This window comes from Globicephala melas, chromosome 4, assembly GCF_963455315.2.
Source record: "Globicephala melas chromosome 4, mGloMel1.2, whole genome shotgun sequence".
Lineage (NCBI taxonomy): Eukaryota > Metazoa > Chordata > Mammalia > Artiodactyla > Delphinidae > Globicephala > Globicephala melas.
The window spans coordinates 70222664-70237642 of NC_083317.1; the positions used below are offsets into that span (position 1 = coordinate 70222664).

The 14979-nt window shown below is 47.9% G+C and overlaps 2 protein-coding genes across 3 annotated transcripts in view; both read right to left on the reverse strand.

Moving 5' to 3' along the window:
• The window catches only part of HEG1 (heart development protein with EGF like domains 1), a 144185-nt gene extending 132019 nt beyond the window's left edge, over positions 1-12166 (reverse strand). Inside the window, exons 1-2 of one of the 2 annotated variants that reach the window (XM_060298186.1) lie at positions 11034-12166; positions 10299-10393 (exon numbers count right to left, since the gene is read on the reverse strand). The gene's annotated coding sequence lies outside the window, so the exon portion shown is untranslated. Of the gene's footprint in view, positions 1-10298; positions 10669-11033 lie in introns of both variants that reach the window. The other variant, XM_060298187.1, reaches the window with a different exon arrangement.
• A 135-nt stretch (positions 12167-12301) lies between these two features.
• Positions 12302-14979, reverse strand: part of SLC12A8 (solute carrier family 12 member 8) — a 129373-nt gene continuing 126695 nt past the window's right edge. The window contains exon 15 of the mRNA XM_060298189.1: positions 12302-12794. Coding sequence (XP_060154172.1) covers positions 12629-12794 — 166 coding nt within the window. The 3' untranslated portion in view covers positions 12302-12628. The remainder of the gene's footprint in view (positions 12795-14979) is intronic.

The following is a 14979-nucleotide window of genomic DNA, read 5'->3' on the forward strand; positions in this document are numbered from 1 at the left end:
TAAAAGATAAATACATGTCTCAAAGGTAAGAAATAACAAATAAAAGATAATACATGTCTCAAAATGCCCCGTCTCCAAAAGTCTTTGTTTCACATGAGTGACTGGGAACAGGTGGTCTGTGACATCTTTTGTCCCTTCCAAGTGGCCTTGGCTCAGAGCAGATGGGGGCCCCTGGTCTAGACAAACCACAAAAAAGCCTCACTGACTGAGCTGTAGGGACCTGGGGATAGACTCAGGACCCGCAAGAGGAGGGATGTGCCCACAGAGTACACACAGAAGGCCAGGGCTAGCCTTGTCTTCAGATACCAACCGGTGCCCCGTCCCATCCCCTGCACTGTCCCCTCATGAGGAGAGAATCAGACAAACGTGCGGAACAGGAAACAGGGCTGCATGTCTGCTGGCCAGCAGAGCATATCTGAGGGTCTGAGCTCTCTGCCAGCGTGGGGTCATTTGTCGGTGTAGGGCCGCGGGGGCCATCCACACGCTGGCGTGGATGCAGGCTAGGCACCGCCACCAGCTCCCACCCAGTGCCTCCTCCCCGCCCACCCCAAACAAACCCTGTGCTCGAAGCTCCCGCCCTGCGGCGAGCTCTCACAACACTGGCAGCCCTGTGCTTTGGGTCCAGGCATGCAAACCTACAGGGTCCCTGCCCTCGTCTGGGTGGGGAGGGAAGTGTGACCCAATTGAGAGAGAGGGATCTGGGAAGGAAGCCACTTGTTCAAGAGGGGTTCTGAGCAGGAACTCCTAAGGAGATGGAGGAATGAATGAGAGCCTTGAAAACTAGGCATTAGACTAGTGATTCTCAACCCTGACTGCATATTAGAATTGCCAAGGGAATTTTTACAAACTGTCGGTGCCTGGAACCCGCCTCCCTAGTTAGCATCTCTGGTGTGGGGCATCAGTATTTTTTAAAAGCTCCCCAGGTGATCTTATGTACAGCCAGGGTTGAGAACCACTGCCTTAACCTAATTGCAGTGGCAAAACTCACTGTAAGCTTTCAGCAGTAGAGGGACATGATCAAAGTGGCTGCTCAGGAAGCGTTTACTGAGCACCTCTGTATACCAGCAGGCACTGTGCTAGGCTCTGCGTACACAGGGATGTGGAAGATGTATATCGTCCCTGCCCTTGACTAGCCAGCAAATTAGGAGAAGAGACAGATCCATAAATAAGTATAATATAAAGGAAGTTGCTTTACAGAAGTATGAACCAAGTGCTCTAAGAACACTGAGGATTTGCTAGAGAAAGCTTTCTTAGGGAGGTGACATTAGAATTCTTTCCTGAAGGATGCTTAGGAGTTTACCAAGCAAAGGAAACAGAGGAGAACATTCTAAGTGGAAGAAAACGTGTTATACAAGTGCCGAGTCCTGTGAATACTCCCTGTGTTCAGCGTAACATGGGGAGTGTGGGGAAGAGGGGCTGGAAGGAAGGACAAAGGGAAGCACCAAGGGCCTGATACTACTTGAGCTCTCAGTGTTTGAAAACTGAGCTAGAGAGAGCAGATTAGAAAAGAGAGCATGCGAGGTAGGGAGAACAGTCAGTAGCCACTGTAGAGATCCCAACACGAAGTGATGAAGACCTGGACCAAGGAACTGACGGTGGGAACGAGGCAGAGAGCAACCCAAGAGATATTGCCCAAAAGGCAACAGAATTTGGGAAGAAAACAGATGTAAGGAAAGAGAAGGGCAAAGGTGGCCTCATAGTAACTGATTTGAGACAGCAAGATAACAGGATAACATGACCTTAGCGAAGATGGGATGCCAGGTAGATTACTTGAATTTCATGTAACTCCAAGGCATCCGTGTGGAGATGTACACAAAAGGCTAGCTGAAGGGCACAAGTTGGGTTGTAGAGGTAAGGAGGGAAACTATAAGGAGAGAAAGTGGGATGTCCAGGTATAAATGATCTACTTCAGGCATTTATCAGGGGAAGAAAGAAAAATGGGATGGCACCCGGAAGATCAGGCACAAGGTGTGTGTTTGCCAGGACTGACCTGCGTGTGGGCGGAGACAGGAGGAAGAAAGAGGAATCAGGTAGCCGAGCAGCTAGGTCCAGGAGGTGCATCCAACACAGGAGGAGAGTTTATCTTCAGGAAGGAGAGGCATTCCTTAGCGGAGATAGAGATGGAGATGGTGAGGAAACTCACTCCCAGGGGCCTGGATCCAGATCAAACCCTCTAAAGCAGGTGCCAGGAAACTTTTTCCATAAGGGGCCAGACAGTCAATATTTTAGGCTTTGCTACTCAACTCTGCCATAGACTGTCTAAGGCAGCCACAGACAATGCGTGAATGAATGGGCCTGGCTGTGTGCCAATAAGACTTTATTTTCAAAAACAGGCAGTGGTTATAAGGGTTAATTTTATTTTATATGAATTTCACCTCAATTTAAAAAATAGCAGGCTCGGGCTTCCCTGGTGGCGCAGCGGTTGAGAGTCCGCCTGCCGATGCAGGGGACACAGGTTCGTGCCCCAGTCCGGGAAGATCCCACATCTCGCGGAGCGGCTGGGCCTGTGAGCCATGGTCGCTGAGCCTGCGCGTCCGGAGCCTGTGCTCCGCAACGGGAGAGGCCATGGCAGTGAGAGACCCGTGTACCACAAAAAAAAAAAAAAAAAAGCAGGCTCTGGGCTTGATTTGGCCCACGGGTCTAGCGTTTGCCAACACCTGCTCTAGAGGTGAAGGAGGAGCCATTGGAGACTTAGGGTTTGGGCTGGCGTCCACAGGACCGTGAACAGTGAATGATGTGAGTTCAAATCCAGTATTACCACTTACTAGCTAATAACTTAACTTTCCTGAGCCTCAGTTTCTTCATCTGTAAAATGGAGGAAATAACAGTCCTACCTCACTAAGTTGTTCTGAGGATCAAATGAAACAATGAATATGGGTATCTAGCATAACACCTGGCTCAGTGAAGATATTTTATTTATAAAGATTGACCATGAATTGCAGGATGCCAGCTGCAGGTGGGACTGGAAGGAAGGAAGGAAGGAGTTGGGGGCTGGGCTGAGAGGTAAGGAGAGGGGCTTTACCACCTGGTGGCAGAGAGAACAAAATTTGTATGGCCAGGGCTACAAACAGACCCACAGCTGCAAACACACACACCTGTGCACACACAGGCACACCAAGGGCATGTAGCCCAACTCCACTGTTCTTAGTGGAACGAGGTCCTGCAGTGCTTTGTCTCTGGCTAAGTGTGTGGCCCATGGACGTGCCGCCCGCAGTTTGGTTTATCAGGCCCCAGCATGGACCAGCACACCTCGCTAGCACATAGCATACGGAGCTCTGGTCTGGGACCACTGCTGCCCATCACAGAGCCTGGAGCTCATGGAGACAAGCGGCTTCAGACTCAGGTCAGCTCAAAGCCTTTCCACCTGTGCTTCTCAAACTTTAGAAAGTCACCTGGGGGAGGGGTTACTTTAAAATGTATGTCCTAGTTGTAAAGCAACTATACTCCCATAAAAATTAATAGTAAACAAAGTATGTCCTAGGCCTCACCCAAGAAATTCTGGTTTAGTAAACTGAGAAGGGCCCAGGAAACTGCATTTTAGCAAGCATCCCAGGTCATTTTTTATACCAGTGAGCTGAGAACCACGCTTTCAGAAATAAGACTTTGTCCTCTCTGAACGCAGCTGCGTGATGAAACAATGGGATCCCCAACTTTGTCCCTAGAACTGCAGCCATAGAACAGGGTCCACCCCTATCTATTATACTTCCTCCTACCGCTCCTGAGGAAAAGAGAAACTCAGGTTGGATGGCTTGGGGTAACATGACTAATTCTAAAACAGACGTGACGATTTTCCAGGGCACTGTATTTACCCAGGAATTTTTTACCATCACCCAGAGAAGAGGTGATGCACTGTCCTCAGTCCATAAGAAAATGTGAATAATTACTCTCCGCAGAGCATTTTGGTTGAACCATCCGAGTGCAGTCTATTCCAAGTCCCATTTCCTTTCCTCCTAGCCAGCCAAGAAGTCCGTGCCCATTTCCTGCTTCTTAATCCTAGAACACTCCTAAAAACTGAGCTGCAGGCTACTGGGGGAGCAACTGCTGTCATCTGTTTTCACAGTTTCTGAATAAAAAAACAAAACAAAACACGTGGCTTTGCACACATAGACATTCAATAAATACTTGCTAAGTGAGTGACTGAATGAATCCGTGATGAGTTGGACTGGTTGACAGGGCACATAAAAAATACTTAAAGCCATGAATTGGGATGACTTATAACTGAAGATACACCTCTACTACTGAAGGTCTTTCAATCTGGTTGGGCGGAAGAAGAACAACACAGATCATTAATAAAAGGTGAGCAGAACCCAAACTACAGAGTCACTCACTACACACACACACACACACACACACACACACGTACAGTTGATCTAAATAAATGTTGTTTCTTCAAATCAGCACCTTGAGTGGCCTTATGAAATTATTCCAGTGACACTGTCAGTCCTCAAAACGTGTTGTGTTCGCATCTCATCTGTAGAAATTGCTTCAAGGGTCAGTTTGCTTCATGCTCACACCTCATTTTTGACCCAAAGAGATGATTTAGCTTGGTCAGTCCCCTCATTCCCAGATTTGGTTCCAAAGGATTTTTGATGCTTCCAGAAATCAAATGAACCCTCAAAGGACAAAAACTTGTCATTCATGAGATTATTCAAAGGCTCAGAAGAGAATATTGAAAATGGAATTCCAAAGCATGATTTAAGGAATGGCAGAATCATTGGATCAAATGTGTAAATTCTCACAAAAGTCAGAGCCCTGAAGGGGCAAAACCTTCGCAGGGCAGATCAGGAGGCTCACTCAACTGCCCTCAGTGAAGAACCCAATCCAGCTGTCCTCATCCTGAGCACAGTGGCACAGACTGGCCAGAACCACCAAACCTGGCTCCTCATCTCCCTGAGCACAGAGCTGGCCCACGTTTCCCAGCCAGCCTCTTAACGGAAAGTGGAAGGAAGTGATATGAGCCCGTTTAGCCCCTGAAACTGCCACAGCATCCTCCCTTTCTTCTCTCACCTGCCAACGGGGGGGGGTGAGAATTCAGGGGAAGATTCTGAGGGCCTAGAAGATGTTCAACTACAAAACAGAATGACAGTGGTCCCTGAACGACCGTGTGGGGCAGAGCTCCCCTCCCGCTTCTGACTTGTATCAGACTGGAACAGAAGCCGGAAATAAATGTATGAAGTGTCAAGTCACTGAGATTTGAGGGCTGTTTGTTGCAGCAGCAAGCCCACCCGGACCGATACAGACACACAGAGTTACACAGAGCTGCCCGTCTGCCAAGCAGTTCACTTAAAACTTGACACTGCCGTTGCCAGTGTCTGTCCTTGTGACTTTCAGTTTGGGGTTCATATTTGAGCCTCAGCCTCTTAACACATATGGTCTATGTCACATTGCACAGATCAGCGTTCATCGAGCCCTCTTGCCGGCTGCTGGGGGATGACTGCTAATCCTTTGAAATGCTACTCACCCTCAGGGCTGCCCAAAGTGAATCTGATGTAGACCACATGGCCCATAATTTAAGCCAGTCTTCACATGTGGTAAGTCCAGCTTCTTTTTATAGAGAGGCATCTCTAACAAACACAAACGGTCAGGAAAGTGCACGTGCACACACACACACACGTGTGTGTGTGTTTTCAAAGAAACACGATTTTCCCCTTTTTTCTGGTTTTTTCTTTTTTTTTCTGGAGTAAAACTTGGAAAAAAAGAAACACAATTTAAAAAGGGAGAAAAAAAACAGGCTCTCCATTATTTTAGAGACTCCCATTTAGAGAACCGCTCTGCCTCTTTCAGAAGGAGGCTGTGGCCACCCTCACCTCTAAGAATGGTGGTGAGTAGTCAACCACTATCCTCCGTCCACTCACCTAGCCCAGCAGCCTAGGGAACAGGTAAGGGCACCAGCCTTGGTGCTGCGAGACGGGCTGCACGCCAGGAGCACAGCCAACTGCGGACCCCCCGATGCTGGTGGGCCTTTCTTGCCGTCTGCTTCACCCTTTACTTGAATGTGACCTTCCCCTCCAAGAAGAGCACCTTGTCAAGAGTCAGGGGCTTACACCTCTACTTCCTTCCTCAAACTAACAAACTGGCATCCATTTTCCTTTGTGAGTCCCTTCAAAGGAGCCCAGGAACACCTCCCAGATGCAGGGATGCTGAGCAGTGTGTGGCGAGTACAGACGTCTGCATTTCCCTGTCTGCAGAGAAGTGCAAACAGTATGGACTCACACAGACCATGCAACCGCCACTTCTGATCCTCTCCTCCAGGGCATCCACGTAGACACGGAGGGGATAAGACATAGCAAAAAGCGGGTTATCTGCTCTCGAGTAAGCCTTGGTTCAAAAGAACTGGAGAGTGGGATAGGTTTTCTGATGTTTAAGAAAATTCCCCAAGGCTCTGGCAAGGGAATGAAGAAGGCTGAGAGCAGTGGTATAGGGACGTGGCCAAATGGGTCCGATTAGCCAAGGGAGTGGAGAGGGAGGCAGAGCTGACACGGTGGTCAGCAAGCGGCGACTGCCAGCTCCCCGCGCCCTGACTACGCATGCCGCAGAGTCCCTGCTGATGGCTGGAGAAGAGGTCCCACCTTGTCTGCTGCTGACAAGATATAGCGTGGCCTGCTGAAGCAGGAGAACTCCACCCTGCTCTGAAACCTCCGGCTAGTAGATGCCAAGAACCACTGCAGTTCCCACTGATCTTTTTTCTTTCTGTGTTGCCCACATTAAGTGACATGGAATTAGTAGGGGCGGTGGAAGAACATGTATGACACCGCCTCCACCTTGACTTCCTCCAAAAACATGTGAGTCTCACTTTACTAAGTACTCACAGATTCACTTGGAGGCAGGCAGGAATTGTAATTCCTATTTTACAGAGAAGGAAATGAAGGCACAGAGAGGTTAAGAAGCCTACCCAAGGTCACACAGCTAGTAAATGGTGGTGCCAATCCCCAGATCCTAGGTAACAGTTACTTATATGGCCAAAGGAACTCTGCAGATGTGATTAAATAAAGGCTCTTGACATGGGGAGATTATGCTAGATTATCCAGGTGGGCCCATCTAATCACATGGGTCCTTAAAAGCAGAAGAGGGAGGCAGGAGAGTCAGAGAAGATGTGATGACAGAGGCAGAGGAGGGAGACAACGGGACTGCGGACTGCTGCCTTTGAAGATGGAAGGGGCAACCACCAAGGAATGCAGGCAGCCTCCAGATGCTGGAAAAAGCGAGGAAAGAGATTCTCCCCTAGACCCTGCAGGAAGAACCCAGCTCTGCTGATGCCTTGATTTCAGCCCCGTGAGACCCATTTCGGACTTCTGACCTCCAGAGCTGTAGGAGAGTACTTCCGTGTTGTCTTAAGCTACTAAGTTTGTGGCAATCTGTTACAGCAGCAATAGGAAAGTAATACATCAGGACTGCCGTGTTCTAATTGTTTTGCTCCTATCTCCACCCCACTCCTCCCACCAACAACCCACACCCACCAGGCACTGGGACGGCTGGTACTCAGCATACAGGGAGTGAGGGGGGCGGGCCTCTGGGAACCTCCAATGACCAGTCCCTGCCCCTGCAAAGTTCAGGGCTGGTTCCTCTTCCCCTCCTCCCACGTGCTCTGACCTCAAGAGGGACGCCCCCCACTGGCCCTCTCTCCCCTCCCCAGTAAGGAGAGCAGGAACGGCAACACAATGTCAGCGAAAGAGCAGATCAAAGCTGGATTGTTTCTGAGCCTGGATCACGCTCACTGAATTCTTACAAGGGTCTTCTGGTAAAGCCCTAGAAAAGGCTGAGGATGGATTTTTATGATCATTCCTCAGGTTTACCTCCTCATTCCCGTAGCACACACAGAGAGGTAGCAAACCCCTTCCAGACCTGACCCTTGCCTGCCTTTCCAGTACTTCCCCTGCCTTGCACTGCCCCACCCAGACACTCTTGAAACTCTCAGTTACCCTTCAGCCCCCAGACACCTTTGATTGCGCTGATCTCTCTATTGAGAATGTCCTGCCCCTCCTCTCTGCCCATGAAGTGCTTGAATGAGGTCAGATATGTCCTCCTCCAGGGAGCCCTCCCTGACTACTGTCAGAATGGCTTAGAGCTCCTCTGTCCACCCACAGACCCTGTGTCTGCCTCTGTCAGTATTCTCACTGCTACTGGGGTTCCTTTAGCTCTCCTCACTTTCCTCCTCCATGGAGACGATGGAGCTACCACCCAAGCTCCCTCCTGCGTTACCAGAGGCAGAGGGAACACCTCTGCCCCCACCACCAGTCTATCAGTCAGTATTAGCTCCTCCCCATGGGAGGGGGGAGGTCAGTCTGATTGGTCAGGTCTGGGGCCACAGTCCATTGGCAGGTAGAGCCTGGAGCTGAAAGGTGATCACTTTATCATCTCCGCCCACGTGTTATTGGGTGATGAGCCCAGCTGGTCATTCTGTCTCTTGATTCCAGCTCCTCAACCAAGGGACTGAGAGAAGTGGATTCTTAGATTCAAGAGGAAGAAAGTTAGACATGACAAGCTTTGCTTCCACCTTCTGACCTCAGCTGCATTCTCTGCTACCACCCTTACACCCTTGTCCAGGTATCAGTACGTAAACTGACACAGTGTTTCCCATCCTTAAACATACTTCCTCCATCAGAAAACTGGACGGAAGGTAGGACGATGAAATCCTGAACCTCAAACTCCCACACTGACTTATAATCATTTGTGCAGGATGCACCCTATTGTGTAGGTCAGAGGACTTGTTAGCATGGCTCCCAGAGACATCTGAGAAAATGGCCCCTGTTCTGGTTCCTAGTCCTGAGTTCAAGGATGCTCTAGAACTGGGCAGTACTCACCTTGAAAGTTTGAGGGTGGTGACTGAGGAGTTAGTTCATTTCTGTCTGAATGGCCTGCAACCATATTTTTACATTACAAAGCTCTGAGATTGGTGAGGTGTACTCGGCTCAGGTGAGGTGGTCTGAGGCACGTGTACAATTGCCCCAGCCATGGATGGGTGCGTAGACGGGTAGACCGATGGCTGGTCAGAGGGTGGGTGGATGGCTGAGTGAATGGATGGATCAATGGGCGAGTGGGTAGATGGTTAGATGGCCTGGTGGATAGATGGATCATTAGACGGATAAATTCGTAAACAGTGTGGCCTGAAGGGAGACATTCATGGTCCCAGAAGATCTAATGTGACCCTCACTCCTTCCGACGTTTTCCCCTACAACTGTGCACTCCTTGGTTAGACCTTCAGTCTAGGGATCCCTCCCTTTGTCTTTTTAAGAAAATGATGCTAGTCTCACTGCCAAATATCCTGACTGTGCTGGCCCTTTTAGCATTCTTTAGATAACCGAACTCTCTCTGAATGATCCAGTGTCATCTGTCTCACTTCTCTGACAACCTGAACTTACTGCTGACCTCCGGCATACACGGACAGTACACGATACCTCTTATATGCCACCTCAGATCCTCTCTGCCCCACCTGATTCTGGAGCTGAGGCTGGTGCATCTCAGCCACCACCACAGCAACCAGTTCTGCCAGACTCCAGTCAATTTAACGCACACAAACCCAACAGTGCCTTATGTCCACAGAGTAGCTGCTTGCAGCAGAACTCGCTAGGTACTCACACAAGTTCAAATCACAAGTGTGGGGTGGCGGGGGCGGGGTGCGTGTTAATGCCCCTCAAGGCTAGCCTTTGACTATGGGAAACAGGAACCAGTGGATGAATTCTCATCCCTTCCTCCCTCTGCAAAGGGGTCATGAGACACGGGTATTCCTATCATCTCTCAGAAGGGTCCTCTGAGACCAAGTGTTCCGTTGCACATGATACTAAAGGGTCACTAACCCAATGTCATGCCTCCTCACCTGTTCCACTCTTTTCTCTCACTCCTTCCCTGAAGGTACCCCCCAGTAAAGCAATAGCACATAAACTTCTGCTTTCTGGGAGCCCAGGCTAAGACTCCGTTACTGCTTTACTGATTACTATTACTATTTATACAATATAGTTTTGTTTAAATACAAGATATTTGGACCTAAATAGAGGTTCGAGTGTTTAGCGTCTGCCATTTCGGTACCCCCAACACCGAGTCAAATGCTGGAATTCTCTCTCATACCCATTCTTCTCTTACTCTTTTCCATAAAGTTAATCATATTGGGAAAGTTCTCATCTTGGATACTTGAATCTTCTGCTGTATATGGTTTTCAAACCCAGGACCATCTTTTTCAGAGGGGATACTTTTTTAGCTTGTTATCCAGGATTCAGAAGAGCAAAAAACTGAATCAGTAAAGCCTTCTGTGGCTGGCTGAAAAATGGCTCCCCCAAATATATCCACCGCCCGATCTCTGTTACCTGGGGATGTTTCCTCATTTGCCAAGGCCTTTGCAGGTGTGATGAAGTTACGACTCTCGAGAGGAGGAGATCATCCTGGATTATCTGGGTGGATCCTAAATGCAATCACATGTATCCTTATAAGAGGGAGGCAGAGGCCCACGTCAGGTGCACACAGGAGAAGGCAGTGTGGTCACACTGAGAGAGATTTGAAGGTGCTGGTCTTAAAGATGGGAGTGATGTGGCCACGAGTCACAGAATGCCAGCAGCCACCGGAAGCTGGAACATGCAAGGATCAGATTCTCCCCTAGAGCCTCTGGAGGGAGCAGAGTCCTGCTAACACCTTGATTTCAGCTCAGTGATACCGATTTTGGACATCTGGTCTCCAGAACTGTGAGAGAATAAATTTCTGTTGATCTAAGCTACTCAGTTTGTGTAATTTGTTACAGCAGCTACAGGAAACTAGTGCGGCTTCTTCTTAAAAAGGGCCTTCAGAGAACACTAACTCAGCCCTTCATGAATATTGTCTTTAATGATTTCCCATATGCCTATAGTTAACTCAGTGTTTGCTTTCTTTACATTGTTTCTAATGATGTTTGGAAGTCTGGTATTTAACCCCAAAGGTGCATGAACAGTAATCATAAACTAGATCTCACTGTGAACAGTAAGCGTAAACTATCAACAGATCTCACTTCCTAAGAGAGAAGGTTGAGACCTAACTGGCCCCTAATCATGACATTCCCACCCCCAACTTACTTTAAGCCCGTTTCATCCAACAGGTCAACGTTTTGCAAAATGGTGTCCAAGGGTCCCCTGTGTTGAGTCACCTGAGGCACTCATTAAAAATGTAAAGTCCATGGGGCTTCCCTGGTGGCACAGTGGTTGAGAGTCTGCCTGCCGATGCAGGGGACACGGGTTCATGCTCCGGTCCGGGAGGATCCCACATGCCGCGGAGCGGCTGGGTCCGTGAGCCATGGCCGCTGAGCCTGCGCGTCCGGAGCCTGTGCTCCGCAACGGGAGAGGCCACAACAGAGAGAGGCCTGCGTACCGCAAAAAAAAAAAAAAGTAAAGTCCACGACTCACCCCCAAGCTTCACCTCCAGTACTGAGCTGCAGAAATGTGCACTTTTAACAAGCCCCCCAGGTTTCTTAGCACACTGACTTTGAGAAGCTCTATTACAGAAGAAAGAGGTCAGAACTGATCCAACAGTACCTCTCTCCATGGTTCAGGGGTGAAACCACCAACTCTGGGCCAGGGCTGAACTCATGTAGGCACAGCCAGGGCCCTGGCCCCCAGACTGGATGCCTGTGATGAATGCCACACTGAGCTCAGAGAGGAACCAAAACTGTCCTGTCCCCTCATGTGTTCATACAGCAAAACAGCTGCCAAGGTGTCCAGAGCGTGGGGCACCACGCGTGCTTTTGAGAACGTTGAGTCACCATTAAGTAATTCATGGTAATTTAACTTTTTAATTAAAAAGACCTTCACTAAACAATAATAGCTTACAAATGCATTACCTTTTGATCTTGCAATTCCACTTTTGGGAGTTTATCCTACAGATATTCGTCATGCTTGTACATATGAACACGATTATTCACTGCAGAACTGATTGTAATAGTAAAAGACTGGAAACAATCCAAATGCCATCATTGTGGAACTGATGAAATAAATTATAGCACATTCATAAAATGAAAAAGAAGGAGGGAACGGCATATGTATTGATACGGAAATGTCTCCAAGATAGATTGTTACGAGGAAAGGCAAGGTACAGAACGCATGTATGATAGGCTACCTTTTGTGGATGAAAAGGGAGTAATAAAAATCCACATTCCTAGCTGCTTGTACATTCGTAACGAAATGTGGGGAGCGTTATCTAAGAAGAGTGCTTATCTCTGGGGTAGGGGGTAGGAACTGAGCAGATGACAAACAAGGATGGGAGGGAGACTTTTCACTATATATACGATTCTACTTTGGGGTTTGGAACCATGTAAGCATATTATTTATTCAAGGAATAAATAATAAAATAAAATTTAAAATAACCATTTATTGTGGCACTCAGAACAAGCAATCTGGTCTGGACACCTGCAAGTCTTGGGGTCCACACGGAGCCCTTCAGACTGGAGGCGTGTCTCAGGGGCCACCGCCATTGCAGTGGGTCCCCTGGTTAGCCGTGGTGCTCCACACCAGAATGCACATTTCCATCATCCAGAATGACAGGGGGAGGACAGGTCTTTGAGTTTCTTACCAAGGAGAACCAGCTTCACAAAGGTTCTGGGATTTGGGTCCACTGTACCCTGGACAGCTACACGAGGGGCAGGTCCCAGGCTGCCTAGTACTGACGACTCAGTACTCTAGTACTGAGGCATCATCAGCTGTTCCCGGCTCACGAGGGAGGAGTGGTGATAGCGATCCCGGGTGGCGAAGTCTGCGTTCTCCTGGGTGAGCTGAGTCATCTCCATGTCAACCCTAGCCAGGGACGGCGCCAAAATTATCTGCTCTTGGTGGGATCGCAGGTTCCTTTGGTGAGAGAAACATGGAGGACGGTCAGAAGGAAAGACCAAACGTTAACCAGTGGCGGTAAGTCTCCTCTGGGATGGAGAAATGATTTGCAAAAATGTCGTGTTTATTAATAAACATGTATTAAACAACATAACTGTTGAAAGCTATACGTTCAATACTTCATGAACCCAAAGTATGAGAAATAAGCATCAAAGAGTGAAATTTACCTTCTTTTAGTAGAAATGTATGAAACTATAAAAATAACCTTCCAAATGCTGTTGTGTTGGGGCTCTGTAGCTTTACTTGGCTTTCTTGTCAAATGAAATAATGGAATGGAGAGGCTGGAAAGCTGAGGTGAGGAGAAAGAGAAACCTTCTCTTTGGTTCACTGGAAAGAAAGTTGAGTGGAATGATTTCCAGAGCCGAGGTTTACAGAGCAAAGCAGCTACACGGTCAGGTGCAAGGGCTTTTGGCACCAAGCTCGCCTAAGGCAAAGAGCGAGTCCCAATACGGATGCCATTGTCACTGAAGGGTCCGCAGAAGAGTTGGAGTTGGAATAAACTGGTAAAGAAACATGTTAGCGATGCGTGAAGAAACTGCTGACAGCAGAAAGGAGTAAAGAAAGACCATCCTGGCAGCCAGGGTATCTATAGAAGACAGAGACAGTCACAGCTCTGCCACGAATCAGGCTGGTGGCCTCAGGCAAACCTCTTCACCTCCTTGTGCCTCTATTTCCTCACCTTCTCAGGCCCCTTCTAGTTCCTTCCGCCTATGCTAGGTCCTGAAATCACACCTTAGGCATAGATTTTTCTCTTAAAACTTTACCCTGAGAGACTCATTGGCTTTATAAGTAGCAGCGCTCAACTGTTTAAATAAGGAATATATTTATTTGATAGTTGTAAAAAACTGGTAGAAACCTTGTTATAAATCTGTGGAACTTAAGCAGAAAGCTTCACTGTCTAGAAAACTGTGCTGTTATAGGAGTTTGGATCACACGACTAAGGCTTTGCAGCTGCTCGAGGAGAACACATCTAAATTAGGTGGGTTGAGGTTTTCTGAGCAATGAATTAACTTCTATAAAGGTGGAATCTTCAAGAAGTAAGGTTAGGAAGTGACAGAAATGCCATACCAGTCAACATGTGTTTTTGCCAGTGAACTTTCTTGTAAATGCTTTTTTTTTTTTTTTTAAGGTAAAACCATCATATTTTTCTGAGTTCAGGGAAATAATACACTTCACCGTCTAGTCTAGAATGGCCTAAGGGTTCTCACCTGGGCAGTTGCTAGGACTTCAGGAAAGAAAGTTTTCTTAAGGTCAGGCTTAATTTCACATAATTCTGGAAACTGTAGGTGTAACAGAGGAAGTAACAGCCAAATTCCTTCGCCCAAAACACCCTACAATATTATTCTTCTTTGGTTTTGAAGAGCATCTGGGGCAACAGGTGTGAAAAATACTCAAAATTACAACAGAGAAAACACAGCTACCAATTTCTACTTTTAAATGGATCACCATTTCTTAGTTCTTTCACCCTCCTGAACAACCATCACAAAATATCGCTCAGTCACCATGATGAGGCCAGCAAATTTGACACAGACTTAGCTGAGGCCTCCACCAACCACTCCACAAGCTCACAGAGCTATGAATAGTGTGGACTAGGTTCTCTTCCAACCAAAGTACTGCCCTTTTCTAAGAATAATCTCCTCCTAATACACTCTTCTTTCCACATTGCACAACAGTGATCTCAGAGGTGAAATTCCAGAAATTCAGAGTCCAAAAAAGAGTAGTGACCTCCCATGGTCCTTTGCAGGCTTTCAAAGCCTACAATACCTAAAAACATTCATGCAGAATCAGATAAGGCCAAATACTCTCAACCACACACCAGCTGTAGCTCCAGAATCTGCAGGCAGCTTTCACACAGAATCTATTTCCACTTAAACTCTACTGGCCCTCAGGCCTAGGAGGCTGGGGAAGATGGAGCAGTGCAGTGATCTCAGATCAGTGCTGTGATCTGAGTCACCCAACCTGGTGCCTCAGCCTGGAAGAGAGGCAGAGAGGTGACACACCCACACCACGGCTCCATACAGGACATTTAGCCCAGCTTCCAAGCAAACAGCAGGGAATTACCCCCCTACACACCACTCTCCCTGCCAGCCCTCTCCCTGTTGGTTTCCTGCTCCTTTCATCATCATTTGATGCTGGATCTAGC